The sequence below is a fragment of the Dermacentor albipictus genome, chromosome 6, assembly GCF_038994185.2.
Source record: "Dermacentor albipictus isolate Rhodes 1998 colony chromosome 6, USDA_Dalb.pri_finalv2, whole genome shotgun sequence".
NCBI classification, from domain to species: domain Eukaryota; kingdom Metazoa; phylum Arthropoda; class Arachnida; order Ixodida; family Ixodidae; genus Dermacentor; species Dermacentor albipictus.
The window spans coordinates 5405842-5420184 of NC_091826.1; the positions used below are offsets into that span (position 1 = coordinate 5405842).

Below are 14343 nucleotides of genomic sequence, written 5' to 3' on the forward strand. Positions count from 1 at the left end.
TCTAGGACAAAAATTCTACAAGTACGTCAGCTCCTTCCTAAAGGATAGAAAAGCCACTATTCGCCTAGGAGCTCTGGGCTCGAGAACATTCGATCTCGGACCCAGAGGCACCCCGCAAGGGGTAGTCCTCTTCCCTTCTTTATTTAACTTATCCATGAGAGCTCTTTCCCAAAAGCTGGCCGAGATTGAGGGTATCGGTCACGCCTTCTACGCCGACGACATTACAGTCTGGTGCGAGGGAGGTAGCGACGGGTACATCGAAGAGAAATTACAAGCAGCGATCACAGTCGTTCAGGAGTTTCTCGCGAAAGCAGCACCCTGCCTGTCGGCTAAGAAATCAGAACTGCTACTATACCGACCCACAATCGGTGCAAAGAAAGGGACACCTCCCGATATCTCTATCACCACCGAGACCGGATCCGTCATTCCGGTAGTACACAGAATCAGAATCCTGGGCATGTTCCTGGAGGAGGACCGCAGTAATGACTACACCTTAGAGCGCATCGCAACCAAAGCCGATTCCATGACAAAGCTAATCACGAGGATGGCCAACAAAAGAGGGGGGCTATCGGAGGATAATCTAAGGCGACTCTTCCACGCCTTCCTAATCAGCCACATTAACTATATAGCCCTGGCCCACAAATGGAGCAGAAGGGACGCGGCTAAAGTAGAAACAATCATTCGCAAGAGCATAAAAAAGGCACTGGGTCTCCCACAGAGCACCAGTACTGAAAGGCTGTTGGAGCTAGGTGTCCACAACACCTTTGAAGAGATAGTCGAGGCGCAGCAGATGTCACAAGTTGCAAGACTGGCTTCCGCGGAAGCTGGCAGACAGCTACTAGCCCATATCGGTCAAGGCTCGTGCATCACCAAACAGAGGGAGTGCGAGCTCCCCGTCAAAGTCAGAGAAATGTATTCAGTATCCCAGATATCTAGAAATATGCACCCTCAGCACAATTACGGCAGACGTAAAGAGAGGGCCAGGGCCCTCCTTAGCATGGCGGCTAAGATTGAGGACAACGTCGCCTTCGTCGACGCTGCGCAATACGCTGCTTCCAATAATTTTGTTTCAGTGGCTACATCGCTGCGGGGGGAGCTGCTGATGTCGCTTACGCATCAAAATGTGAACGCCGACAAAGCCGAACAGGTGGCTGTAGCCATCGGCATGGCCACCACGAACCGTTCCACTATCTTCACAGACTCGCGAGCTGCCGTTAGAGCATTCATGAAAAGCTCGGTATGCAAGGAAGCCGCTCGCGTTCTCTCTGCAGCATCTTGGACAGGCAAAAAGCACTTAATCTGGTTCCCGGGTCACATGGGCAGCGATGCTCATGAAGCCGTCCCCAACGCCAACGAACTTGCTCACTCCCAGGCGCGAGATCTCACCCGTCGCGCCGGAAGTGGGCAATCGGAGGCTGGGGGATGGCAATGGCACAGGGACCCTCTCCTTACTTTTAACGAGGTCTGCAGGCACTATCAACTAGGGCGTCGGAAGTTTCCACTTCCACACCCACACCTAAACAGACCACAGGCAATCACCCTGCGGATGCTGCAGACGGAGGCGTATCCGTCTCCATTTATTTGCTCAAAGTTCCTCGGTGGCATCCACCCGGGCTGTCCGCGCTGTGGACATCCCAGATGCACTCTTAAGCACATGCTCTGGCAGTGCCTCGACTTGTGCGGGGGCTCAGGGTCTCCCTCTTCGGAGGAAGACTGGCTCCGGCTCGTCACCAGCTCCGCCACGGAAGAGCAACTCAGGGCTGTCCAGAGAGCCCGCGATATCGCCGAGAGTCTCAACCTCCCGGCTCCGTCGTGGGTGCGGCCCGCAGACGCTGCCCCCTAACGGGGACACTCATCGTCTTCTCAGGACCAAAATAAAAGTTCTTTGTCTGTCTGTCTGTCTTTTACCGGCGCCTTCACGTACCACCATTGTGCGCAGTGAAATCGAGCGCTTGGTCCGTTTCGTTCCGCCTGTCCTGCCCCACACGCTGCTACTGCACTTGGTTATAAATATGCCCCAACCAACATCCCTCTTCTGATATTGTGTTAAGAATGTAACGATGAGCCGCAATAAGGGCTCCTGAAATTTGACAGGAAACGTGAGCCGCAATCCGCCTTTTGCGATGCATTGTGGCGCCACTGTGCGGTGGCCACGAGAAACGATTTGGCAGGCGCCGCTCTCGCCGCGACAGACAGCCGCCGCACGCGAGACACGTATGCAAGCAAGCAGCGTGCGAGTGAAAACCGCAACAACGTGTGCGCACAGTTTGTCGCCGTCCGCTAGCCATGGAGCCCGCTGGTGACTGCTTTGTACCTGGAGGTTTCTTCAGTGTGACGAACGGCTGGAAAAAGCGCTTCGGCAACGTCAAAATACCCACGGAAGCGCAGCTCGAAGAACACATGGTGTCGAGCGGAGCGCGCTTCGCGCGACAGCAAATGAAAGGAACGATGTTCCAAGAAGAAGGATACGTGCGCAACGTCATGTACAACGACGTGTCAGCAGAATCCACGTGCGGACTTTTGCGTAGTATCTGCCTACCGTCAATGAAAGGCGGCTATTACATCGTGCACGCCGCGATTTCCAAGGCGTCGGGCTCCATCCTGGCTGGTCATTGCCTCTGCCCCGCAGGGTGAGCAAGCTTTCTATTCTACATCTGGAGCGCGACCTGCATGAACCGCGTGCAGGACATTGAAGTCTGATGGGTTAAATTTTGGAATTCATAACTATACCGGCCCTGCCATTTTGGGCTAGCTGTTTGCTTATATAAAGGTACGGTTGCTTAAATGTTGAACAAATACACATACTGTAAATGAAGAAAGCGGGGAGTTCTTGTTTTTGCGCATTTGCATGTATACCGATCAACACGGTCGTGCAGCATACTTGTCTGCGACCGCACACAGCCTTGGATTGCCGGTATCACACAGTACAGTCGCCCAAATCTTTAACTGGTGTGCGGGAGCGGCGACTTTTCCGTGCGTCAGCGCCGTTTGACGGGGCGAGGGAGGCTAAGCGCATGCGGACAAAGCGCGCTCAGCTGGGCCCATCGTCTACTAGGCTGTTTCCAGCCTCGCCCCGTCAAACGGCGCTGACGCACGGAAAAGTCGCCGCTCCCGCACACCAGTTAAAGATTTGGGCGACTGTACACTATTTAGAGGCATATAACGAGAATGACTTCCAAGTTTGGCTGTTTACTATAAAACCGCTAGTTGTACCTAACTTCGTGCCGGCATAGCTGTCTGACAAGCCGCATCGCATCGTTCAATGGTGCTGTTAATGTGTGCACATGGTGTTACAAGGCCAACGCGCGAGTGGTGGTGTGCGGCTCATGTCTGAGATTGGCGCATGTATTTCACGTTGAGTGACGTGAACTTAAACCCGTTCTTTCGAATTCATAAACACTTGATCCCATCTTTTCCTTGATGAATACCTGTTGAGCATGAAAACTCATCTCCTCTTCCATTTTATTCTTGCAGCCTGAGCGGCACATGCCAACATTTTGTTGGATTAATCCTTCATGCCATTCACTTGGCGCAAAAGGATGCGGCAACGTGCACGGAAGTTCCATGTGCTTGGATTGTTCCTGCCCAAGGTAAGAATGCTACTACTTAGCAAGCATTAGTTAACATAGGAGGCGGCAAAAGTGCCTAAAAAATCTGTGATCACACTTCCGGCCCCTTTCTGCAAACGGTTCTTTGTGGCACCGTGTTGACCATTTAACGTGTTGTAAAATTGTTTGCATTCGTGGTAGCAGCTGTTGAATATCAACTCATTCACACAGCTACATTGTTTACAGCGTACATGAGTATTGGTATGTGGACAAATATAGGCTACTGGTTTTAATTAAGAACACATATTGGTGTCGCTTCAAAAATTCTTAACTACAAGACCTGCATAGAGAAAAAATAATCCCAAACTGCAACATTTAATTTTCTTACAATGGATGTGGTCGTTGGCTAAACATCACAGGAAGCACTTAAAATTTCGTTATTGTACTTGTACAAACAAAACTTTTTTTTTTCAGTCAAAAAGCATGAGCCACCTCTGCCTCTGCAAGACATCACTTTTCACACAAGGAAACATGAAGGTGCGAAAAGGCGGCGGTTTGATCCACTGCCAGGGCTCTCACCGAGTGACCCATCTCTGCTTGCTGCCGATCTCGAAAAGGTGGCAGCAAACTGCCTGCTTCTCCGTTATATGAGCAAAGAAAACTCAGGAGAATCACTTGTAAGTGCTACACTTAACTCTGCATGCTTGTGATCTGTTAAAATAAGAGTTAGCAGTGTTCCATCAGCATGTGACGACAGACAGGAACAGTTTGAGAGCCCCTTTTACTGTGCTTTTATGCGAAGTACAGTTTGCATCAGTATAACACTAATGTCAGTAGTGTTTATATATGGTGACTTTGTTTTATGCGAAGCATATTACGAGAGCTCAACCCAGCTCCTCAGGCGCGGCGGTGTCGCCTTCAATACCACGTGACACCGTGACGTCACGACAGAGGTGAAACGGGGCTCCAACTCGCGCCGTCGCTCGCAGCGGTATATAAGCAGCTGCGCTTGCCTGTGCTAGACACTCACGAGGTGAGATGCTTCCTGGAGGCAGAGCTGCTCGTTGGAATGAGAAGCGAAGGTTGCGGCGTGCTACAGAAACTGATTTTCTAGGTGGATTTGCTCAACTCTTGCAAGGTGGGCTGGGTGGGAATCGAACCAGGGTCTCCGGAGTGTGAGACGGAGACGCTGCCACTGAGCCACGAGTACGATGCTTGAAAGCGGTACAAAAGCGCCTCTAGTGAATGCGGTGTTGCCTTAGAAACGAGCTGTTTCTAAGGCTCAGGCGTGCGTCGCTTGCTCAGGCGCACATTTCGTTGCCGCGCCGAACGCTGCGTTGCTCGACGCTCACCGCGTTCAATGCGGGGCGCGTAGTCGCTGCTCCGTAGCCCGTTGTCTTACATCCCTTGGCGGGTCGACGGGAACGCTGTCGCGTTCCACTCTTGAAGGCGAAGCAGAGTAACGCATGAGTTGTTTCTTCGTCTAGCCGAACCAAATATAGCCAAGCAACAGCAGTTCACCAGGCTAAACAGTGGTTCAACAACTAAAATAAAGGCTAGTATGCTTCGCATCCTGGGCTTAACCTTAGCTAAGCCACAGCCATTTTTTTATCTCACTAAACAATCTGCAAGCTTAGCAATGAGATGATGCAGCAAACCTGTGATGTAAGTCTTGGTTAATTGAGGCAACTAAACCTCTTTAAAGCCAAAGTTATTTTAAAAATTCTGGCAGAACCTATCTCGTGATGACTGAAATAATGCGAGAGCATTCATGCACATGCACACTGTTAAACTGACACAAACATCTGTTCAACTTCCATTCTATAGCGTGTCTTGTCCATGACAGCAGTAAGGGACTGTGAATTCCAAAGTGTGATACATTTAAGGGCTTTCAAATGCTGTGTGCCTTTACAAAAGACAAGACCTTTGACGCCTCCTGTAATACTGTAGGTATCAAGTCGGTGATGAACTCCCCAGTGCCTGCTTCATAACTTCTTATAGCCACATGTGATTCACATAATTATCATGCGAGACTGTCCAATCACCTGCAACTTATGCAGCAAAGCATGTGAGTATAGCATGCTGGGCAAGTCTTATTAAATTATCTGTACATAGTTTCCTTAGTTACGTGTATTAAGTGTCCCTTGATTTCTCATACCATGCTTTATAGCTGAATGGAATAACTTCTCTACACAGAGCTGCTGAACCTAATTTTAAAGAATTTTAAATCTTGCGTTGGCATATCTGATGTGCATTGATTACTGTTTACCTCTACGTATGGCTTGAGTTTTTTCTATCCCCTTCTGCAACATGCACATTATTGCACTTTCATATTTACATTTGCTCTTGATTTACAGCACATGTTAGCACGAGTTCATGTCACTGCATCTGAATGTTTTTTTTTTTAATTTCCTAATGCTAGTAAGCTTGTAGTTTGCTTACTTTCAAAACTGTTCTTTGCTCACCCTGAAAGAAGGCATTTAGAGTACGAATAAATAAAATGTGAAAAAATGATTCAGAAGTACAATACTTAGTTTGCTTGTTTAACAACCATGCGCAATAAGGCATGCCAGGTATGAGACCACAATCTGAACCTATTTTGTTGCGCTTCTCACCACTGGCGCAATATGATGCTGTCAAAGACCTGTTTACAAAATCCTCAAATCTTTACTATGCTGCTTCGTATATTTCAAGCTGCACTACTATTCAAGGTAGTCACTAAGCTAACATTTGCATGTTATCTGCGCTGTCTAATGTAAAGCACTATATTCCAGGATGAACACAGTCCCAGTGAAGTGGCACCAGAAGCTTCAGACACTCCACTGGTCCCAGACATTGAAGACATCCACAGTGAGACCTGTCAAAGACTCATACAAGAGAGGTTTGATGGTAAGAAAGTCCACTTCCTTGTTTATTACTTTTTTCGCAACTTTTTGTCTTGGCACGTGTCATTCTGAGGCTGTCTCATTTATATAAGAATGCCCACCTATGTCTCTGGGCATCACCTTCACAAGTATCCCACTGAGCAGCAGATAATGCAGCAGTCAGTTTTAGACTTGGTGTCTTGTCGTTTCTTAACTTTTACAGGGCTGTCGCATAACTCGATGTGTGTGAGCACCCACAGGGTCCTCAAACATATCTGCTTCATCTATGGCATGTTTGTGAAGCACTGTGTGAATGTATAATGGATGTACCTTTAGCATGAGTCCATCACCTGGATTCATGCACGGCATTTGTCATATATATGTGTTGACTGTGTTTTAGCAGAGCATGGAATTGAAAGCATGCACATTTGTCTTGCTCTTCTTGTTTTTAGGCATGTTTAAATACTTGCAATACTGAACCAACTCTACGATTTAGCTATGTTGACCAGCATAATTAGCGAAAAAAAATAAAACATAATGAGCACATGCAAGTTACAAGCTGCAGAAAAATTCTTATGTCACTGTGAAAGTAAGCTGTACAATTTTGTAGGAGATTAGTATCTACCTACATTTTAATCGTTGCAATATGCAGTTGTGTCATTTGACACAACCTAAGTACTTTAGCCTCTTTGAGTAGGCCTGTAGGGGTTTCTTTGTAGGAGTAAATAAAAGCTAACCTAATGGTATTAAGTTTCTGACAAGTGATTCAACATAAAAGAAAGTAAGGCGTGCAAACACCAACAAGAGAACTAGACAACATGGCATTTACTTAGTTTGGTTCTCTTGTATCCATGTTTGCATGCGTTACTTTCTTTTAGTGCGATTCGCTACCAACTAGCTGAACTTTCTCTCATTTTAAGCTTCATTTCTAGTACACTTAGCTCCTATCTGCAGCGTTTGTGTTGTCTGGTTCTCTTGTGTCCATGTTTGCACCCCTTCCTTCCACGATGAATCCCCACCAAATAGCTCAACATTGCCATGACAAGTGATGCTTTGTTGACGTCATGCTACTTCTCATTGCTTTAATACAATGTAATGCTTGCTGTACGACTTGTAAAACGGATTCTAAACCTATAAATTAACAATACTGTTTTTTTTTGCAGCTATACAGGCCCTCTCGGTGGACAGCAGAGCAGTTGTTCTCGAGTCGACGATTGGACAGGCTGCAAATCCAACCTGGCACATGGAGCGGATTGGTCGGCTAACTGCCTCAATGTTTAAAAGAATTGTGCGGTGCCGGAAACCTGACAGTATTGTTAAAGAAATACTTTACCCGCGGAGCTATAAAACTGAAGCCATGCACTATGGAAATGTGCACGAGCCAGATGCCGTTCAGGCATATGAACAGCTAATGGCCTGCATGGATAAGTCCATAACTGTGGGATATACAGGCCTGCACGTGCATGCTGAGCATCCCTTTATTGCTGCATCCCCAGATAGACTGGTATTTGAGGGCAGTGACATGGGGCTGCTAGAAGTTAAATGCCCGTTTTCTTTCAAAGGAAAAAGTATCGAAGAAGCTGCAGCTTCTCCAAAGTTTTGTTGTAGGGCAACAGGTAATGAAATTACATTGAAAAGGGAGCACGAATACTATTACCAGTTGCAGGGCCAAATGGCAGTGACAGGACTTAGCTGGTGCGACTTCGTTGTGTGGACTAATGCAGCATCCATTGCATCCTCCTTACACGTCGAAAGGATTTTCTTTGATGAGGCCATGTGGTCTCAGGAAATATTGCCAGCACTACTGAATTTCTATAGGAATGCTGTGCTAGCTGAGGAGCTGACCCAGCGAATTAGAAGAGGGCTTCCCCTGTATAGTTCTGCCAGGTATGTTGGCACTGCCAAAAGGAATCTGAAAACCTGCAGAAAGCAGGAGCCCCCTACTGCAAAAATAATGCTACGGGGTAGTATTCCCACTGACGAAGAGCCGCGCAGGAAGAAGACGAAGACGACGATTGGAAGCTAGCGCGGGCTGTTGCCTCTTGGTCAACTGCGGCGTATTGCCTTGTAAATATACTTGTAAATAGCTTTTCGTCGGTGTCTTCCTACGTAACATATTTGGTGGAGGTGGACGTTCCCTGTACCTCGTCACGGAGCTTCGCAGTGGACGGTCCGTCGAGCCTACCTTCATGGCTCCCGGCGACGCCAACCCGACTCCACCGGCTCCGACACCTGCTGCCACTTCGACGACCTACATCACCCTCTCCGCTCCCCGTGATCCTGGCGTATTCTCGGCAAAAGATGGGGAAGACGTCGAGGACTGGATCAGCCTTTACGAGCACGTCAGCCGCAATAACCGGTGGGACCCAACTATCATGCTCGCCAACGTCGTCTTTTACCTCGGTGGCACACCTCGAGTTTGGTATCGGACGCACGAAGATGAGCTGACCAGTTGGGATTCGCTTAAGCAAAAGCTTCGAGACTTGTTCGGCAACCCCTACGGTCACCAACTTGCCGCGCAGAAGGCGCTTTCCAGTCGTGTGCAGACGTCAACGGAGCCCTACGTCACGTACATTCAGGACGTCTTGGCTCTATGCCGCAAAGTTGACGCACACATGACTGAGTCCGACAAGGTCTCCCACATCCTCAAAGGCATTGCCGATGACGCCTTCAACTTGCTCGTGTTTAACAACGTCGCGACGGTGGATGCAGTTATAAAAGAGTGCCGCCGCCTGGAATTCGCTAAAAGCCGCCGTATCGACCAACAGTTTGCCCGTCTGCCCAACACCCCAGCGACATCTTCCTGTGCCGACGCTCCTCGTCCCAACAACACTGGCGATGTTACCAGGATTGTCCGGCGTGAGATCGAGGCCGCCTATCCGGCTGCGTTCGACTCCAGCCCCTCCAATGCACCTGCAGTCACTGTTTCCCTGATCCAGGCAGTTGTCCGCCAGGAGTTCGCCAACATGGGTATTCACACAATCTGCTCGGCCCATCGCCCTGATCCCCACCCGGCATCTTCGATTCCACCCCGTCCCGCACCTTCTTACCCTCCACATTTCCGCAACCCCTCTGAATGGCGCACTGCAGACGACAAGCCAATTTGTTTTCACTGCCATCGAATTGGGCACATTTCTCGGCACTGCCGCAGTCGCTGGAGTTCCCTGAACCAGTCCACATATAAATCGAGGGTTCGACGGAAGCCCGTCTGGTCGGGATGAAGCATTGAAGAAGTAAAACGAAGGACACCGACCAACATAGAAGTGCTAAAAAATGAAAAAATCTAAAAGACGTTTCGGCTTTGCTACGGAAGCCTTGTTCACAATGGTATGACGGAAGGTTCATGGAAGCTTATGTATGCTTTAGAACGTGACGTAAGCAGCGCGTGTATGACGGGGGGAGGGTCCCCTCATTTCGATTAAGCGTGTGACGTGTTTTTTGTATCTCCAGTGACTCCAGATACAGACGCGATTTGTGGTTTCTTTCTTGGCCGATAATTCTCGAGCGATCCCAGTCGATATTGTGGCCCGTTGCCAAAAAACACGTCACACGCTTAATCGAAATGAGGGGACCCTCCCCCCGTCATACACGCGCTGCTTACGTCACGTTCTAAAGCATACATAAGCTTCCATGAACCTTCCGTCATACCATTGTGAACAAGGCTTCCGTAGCGAAGCCGAAACGTCTTTTAGATTTTTTCATTTTTTAGCACTTCTATGTTGGTCGGTGTCCTTCGTTTTACTTCTTCAGTCTACATATACTGCCTACTCTCGCCCCTCAGGTGGCCTTTCTCGTCCCTATGCTGCCCGCTCAGATAATGCCGCCACCGATTCTCCTGCGCCGAACCGACCCTATTCTCGTTCGCCTTCGCCCCAACGACGACAATCTCGCTCTCCCCAGCCCCGTCGTTCCTATTCGCCGACTCTCTTCGGACGCCGCTCCCAGCCGGAAAACTAGACGATGCAGCGCCTCGAGGTGACACTGCATTGCTCCCTACGCCGCCAAATCCTCTCCTGACGTTGCCCACCCATCTGAACCTTCTTGACGTGCAAGTCGACGGTGTTCCTGTATCAGCTCTCATAGACACTGGGGCGCATTTGTCGGTAATGAGCGCGGATCTTCGTAACCGGCTGAGGAAAATAATCACGCCCGCCACGACGCCTGTTGTCCGTATCGCCGATGGCGGAACAGCCCCCGTAATTGGTATGTGTGCCGCCCGCGTCTCCTTCGCCGATCGCTCCACTACCGTGCTATTCACAGTCATCGCTCACTGTCCCCACGACATCATCCTCGGCTTCCTCTCCGCACATTCTGCTCTCATCGATTGCTCCGCCAGTACTCTCCGCCTCCGAGACATATCGCTGCGAGTACTCATCGAGCGTCTGCGCTCTGCACCTACCGACGCATCCGTTCTCCAGGGCGGCATTCTGTACCGAAGGAGCTTCCTCCCTGACGGCCCTGATCTTCTTCTTGTCGTGCCACAACATCTACGACAGACTGTGCTCTTTCAGATGCATGACGCACCCACTGCAGGACATCTTGGCGTAACCCGCACGTACGACCGCGTCCGCCGCCGCTTCTATTGGCCTGGTCTTGCTCGCTCCGTCCGACGCTATGTTGCTGCCTGTGATCCCTGCCAGCGTCGGAAAACGCCTCAGGTGCTACCTTCCGGTCATCTCCAGCCGATCGCCGTCCCTGTGGAACCGTTTTTTCGTGTTGGATTAGACCTCCTCGGTCCCTTTCCCACGTCATCCTCTGAGAACAAATGGGTAGCCGTCGCAACTGATTACGCCACCCGATACGCTATCACGCGAGCTCTACCTACCAGTTGCGCCACTGACGTCGCGGACTTTCTCTTGCCTGACATTATCTTAGTGCATGGCGCCCCGCGACAGCTGCTTACTGACCACGGTCGTAACTTCCTCTCGAAAGTTGTCGCCGACATTGTGCGTTCCTGCTCTATTCAACACAAGCTGACTACCTCATACCATCCTCAAACCAATGGCCTGACAGAGCGCTTAAACCGTACCCTTACCGACATGCTGTCCAAGTACGTTTCGAAGGACCACCACGACTGGGACGTTGCCCTTCCTTACGTCACCTTTGCTTACAATTCTTCCCGGCACGACACCGCCGGATTTTCTCCATTTTATCTACTCTACGGTCGCGAACCGACCTTGCCCCTTGACACGGTACTTCCTCCTGCTGCGACCTCAACAACCGAGTATGCGCGCGACGCCATCGCCCTCGCCGATCATGCACGCCAGCTTGCCCGTGCTCGACTGACGGACTCGCAAACCAAGCAGCAGCGTCAGTACAACGCCCGCCACCGTGACGTACAGTTTTCGCCTGGTGCACTCGTGCTCCTGTGGTCGCCCTGTCGTCACGTTGGACTTTCCGAAAAGCTCCTTTCGCGATACACAGGGCCCTACCGCGTGCTTCGCCAGGTGACGCCTGTGACTTATGAAATTGCTCCTCTGAGCTCAACCTCGTGATCTACTCTGGCGTCCAGTGATGTCGTGCACGTCAGTAGGCTCAAGAGCTACTACACTGCTTCCGAGTCCAGCCTTTAGTCGCTCCGGGACGGCGCTTTTGCCGCCGGGGGTAATGCTACGGGGTAGTATTCCCACTGACGAAGAGCCGCGCAGGAAGAAGACGAAGATTGGAAGCTAGCGCGGGCTGTTGCCTCTTGGTCAACTGCGGCGTATTGCCTTGTAAATATACTTGTAAATAGCTTTTCGTCGGTGTCTTCCTACGTAACAATATGTACACCACAAAGAGAATGAAGTCATTGTCAAGGAGGTGGGACAAAACAATGGCCTGATACGGAAGGGCGTATGTGAGTCGGCTAATTACGAATGCGTGAACCAGGCTGATGGTCTCTCCCTTAGTTAGGCCGTCTCTGCTTCTTGCCACTCTCCTTATCATTCTGGCCACGTTTCCTGTGACCGCCTTTAGTTTTTGTAGGGTGTGAGATGTTCCAGCATTCTGCTGTATCCACATCCCCAATATTCGGAGTGTCTCCACTTCACGAATAGGCACCCCGTCGAGAGTCAAAGTGAGCGGCACCCAGTCCTCCTTTCTTGCGTACTTCGCACGCACCCGAATGAATTCCGATTTTTCGGGTGCGCATGCCATGTCCGCCGCCCTCGCGTATTCCACGACTGCGTCTATGGCCTTTTGAAGGGTTTCTTGCTTGTCCCCGTAGGACCCCTGGTGAGCCCAGAACGTGATATCATCGGCATATATCGCACAACCGAGATTCGGGTGCTTATCTAGCTCCAGGGCTAGCTTTCTCATCCCTACATTGAATAGCAGTGGAGAGAGTATAGCTCCCTGGGGGGACCTCTGTCGGGACAGTTGAAGGTGTCGGACCTCGTGGAGCCTAATCCGATTGTGGCCGTGCGGTGGCTGAGGAACGAGCGCACGTAGTTATAAATTCGCGATCCACAGTTCACCGCGAATAGCGTGGTGGGAGATGCTGTCGAAGGCCTTTTTGATGTCCAATGCCAGTACAAATTTATCTTCCGACCCTCTGTTGGGGTGCAGGACCTCGTGCTTTAGTAGTAGAAAAATGTCCTGTGCTGACACGTGGGCTCGGAAACCGAACATGTTGGAGGGGAACATGTTGTTTAGCTCTATGTGGTTCGAGAGCCGGACCTGCACAACCTTTTCAAAGAGTTTCCCCGCGCACGACGTTAGGGAGATGGGTCGAAGGTTGTTGATGTTACGAGGCTTACCTGGTTTTGGAATAAGAATAATTTTTGCTTCCTTCCATTCTTTTGGAAGGACGCCGTCCTCTGTCCAGACCGTGTCGTTAAAGAATTTGGTCAAGCTCTTTAGCGTGTCATCACTTAGATTGCGAATCATTGCGTTCGTGACCTGATCTACCCCTGGGGTTGTGTTTTTCTTGAAGGAGTGTGCCGCTGCGTAAACCTTCAAAGGTTACGGGGGCGTCCAGTTCCGGTTGGTCCTGACCTTCGTAAACGGGTTTGGTGGATTGCCCGGTCGGTACAGTACCTACGTATATCTCTTTAATTTTGTCTATGATGTCAGCTTCCCGACCTTCAAACTCGTTTTCAAGCAGCTTAAGTGTGCGATTCGCGACTGTTTTTGTTCCTCCCGGGTCAATCATACTTCGAAGAATGCGCCATGTTTTCTTTGTAGTCAACGTGCCCCGAAGCGAGTCGCTGAACTGACACCAATTGCTGTCGCTTAGCTTTTGTGCGTATTCGTTAGCTTCCTGCGCTAGCTGAGCTATCCGTATCCTGAGTTTACGATTAAGCTTCTGCCTTTTCCACCTTTTTGTGAGGCCTCTCCGGGCTTCCCAGAGATGCAACAGGTGATGATCCACGGCTGGAGCCTCCGTTGTCGTTTCAATTGTTTTGGTGACCCTAGAGTGAATAACTCGGATCTGCTCGGCCCATTCTCCTACGTCTGTTATGCTGCCGATTGTTTTCTGTTTTTCACGAAATTTGGTCCAGTCGGATAGCCTTGCCTTGCCAATAGCTCTTCGAATCCTGGCTGCATTAACCGATATGCTTAAGATATAGTGATCACTTCCTAGGTTTTCACCTAGGTTCGTCCATCGCGTCTCACTTTCGTTGTTGGTGAACGTGAGGTCGGGGGAAGTGTCCTGGGACACACTGTTCCCGATTCGCGTTGGGAGATCCGGTTGAGTTAGCTGAAAAAGTCCGTAGCGCGTTAAAGTCGCCTAACAATATTAATTTGTCCCTACCTTGAGCGAGTCGCACTGGGTGGCCACCACGTTTCCAAAATCCGCCTGTTGTTCTCTGGGAGAACTATAAACGCTGACAATAATTGTTTTAGGTTTGCCCCTTTTCTGCGGCCAAATCGTGATTATCTGGTGCTGAATAGGTTCCCGGAAAAAATAATTTACGCTAATCGCGACATCCTTCTTGGCAAAGGTG

At 49.9% G+C, this 14343-nt stretch overlaps 1 protein-coding gene across 1 annotated transcript; it reads left to right on the top strand.

Moving 5' to 3' along the window:
* Window positions 1-2286: 2286 nt before the first annotated feature.
* On the top strand, window positions 2287-7693 carry LOC139061449 (uncharacterized). Its single transcript, XM_070541437.1, has 5 exons — window positions 2287-2630; window positions 3475-3590; window positions 4023-4225; window positions 6323-6429; window positions 7576-7693. Exons 1-5 carry the CDS (start codon window positions 2287-2289, stop codon window positions 7691-7693), a joined length of 888 nt encoding a protein of 295 aa, XP_070397538.1.
* The last annotated feature ends 6650 nt before the right edge of the window (window positions 7694-14343 follow it).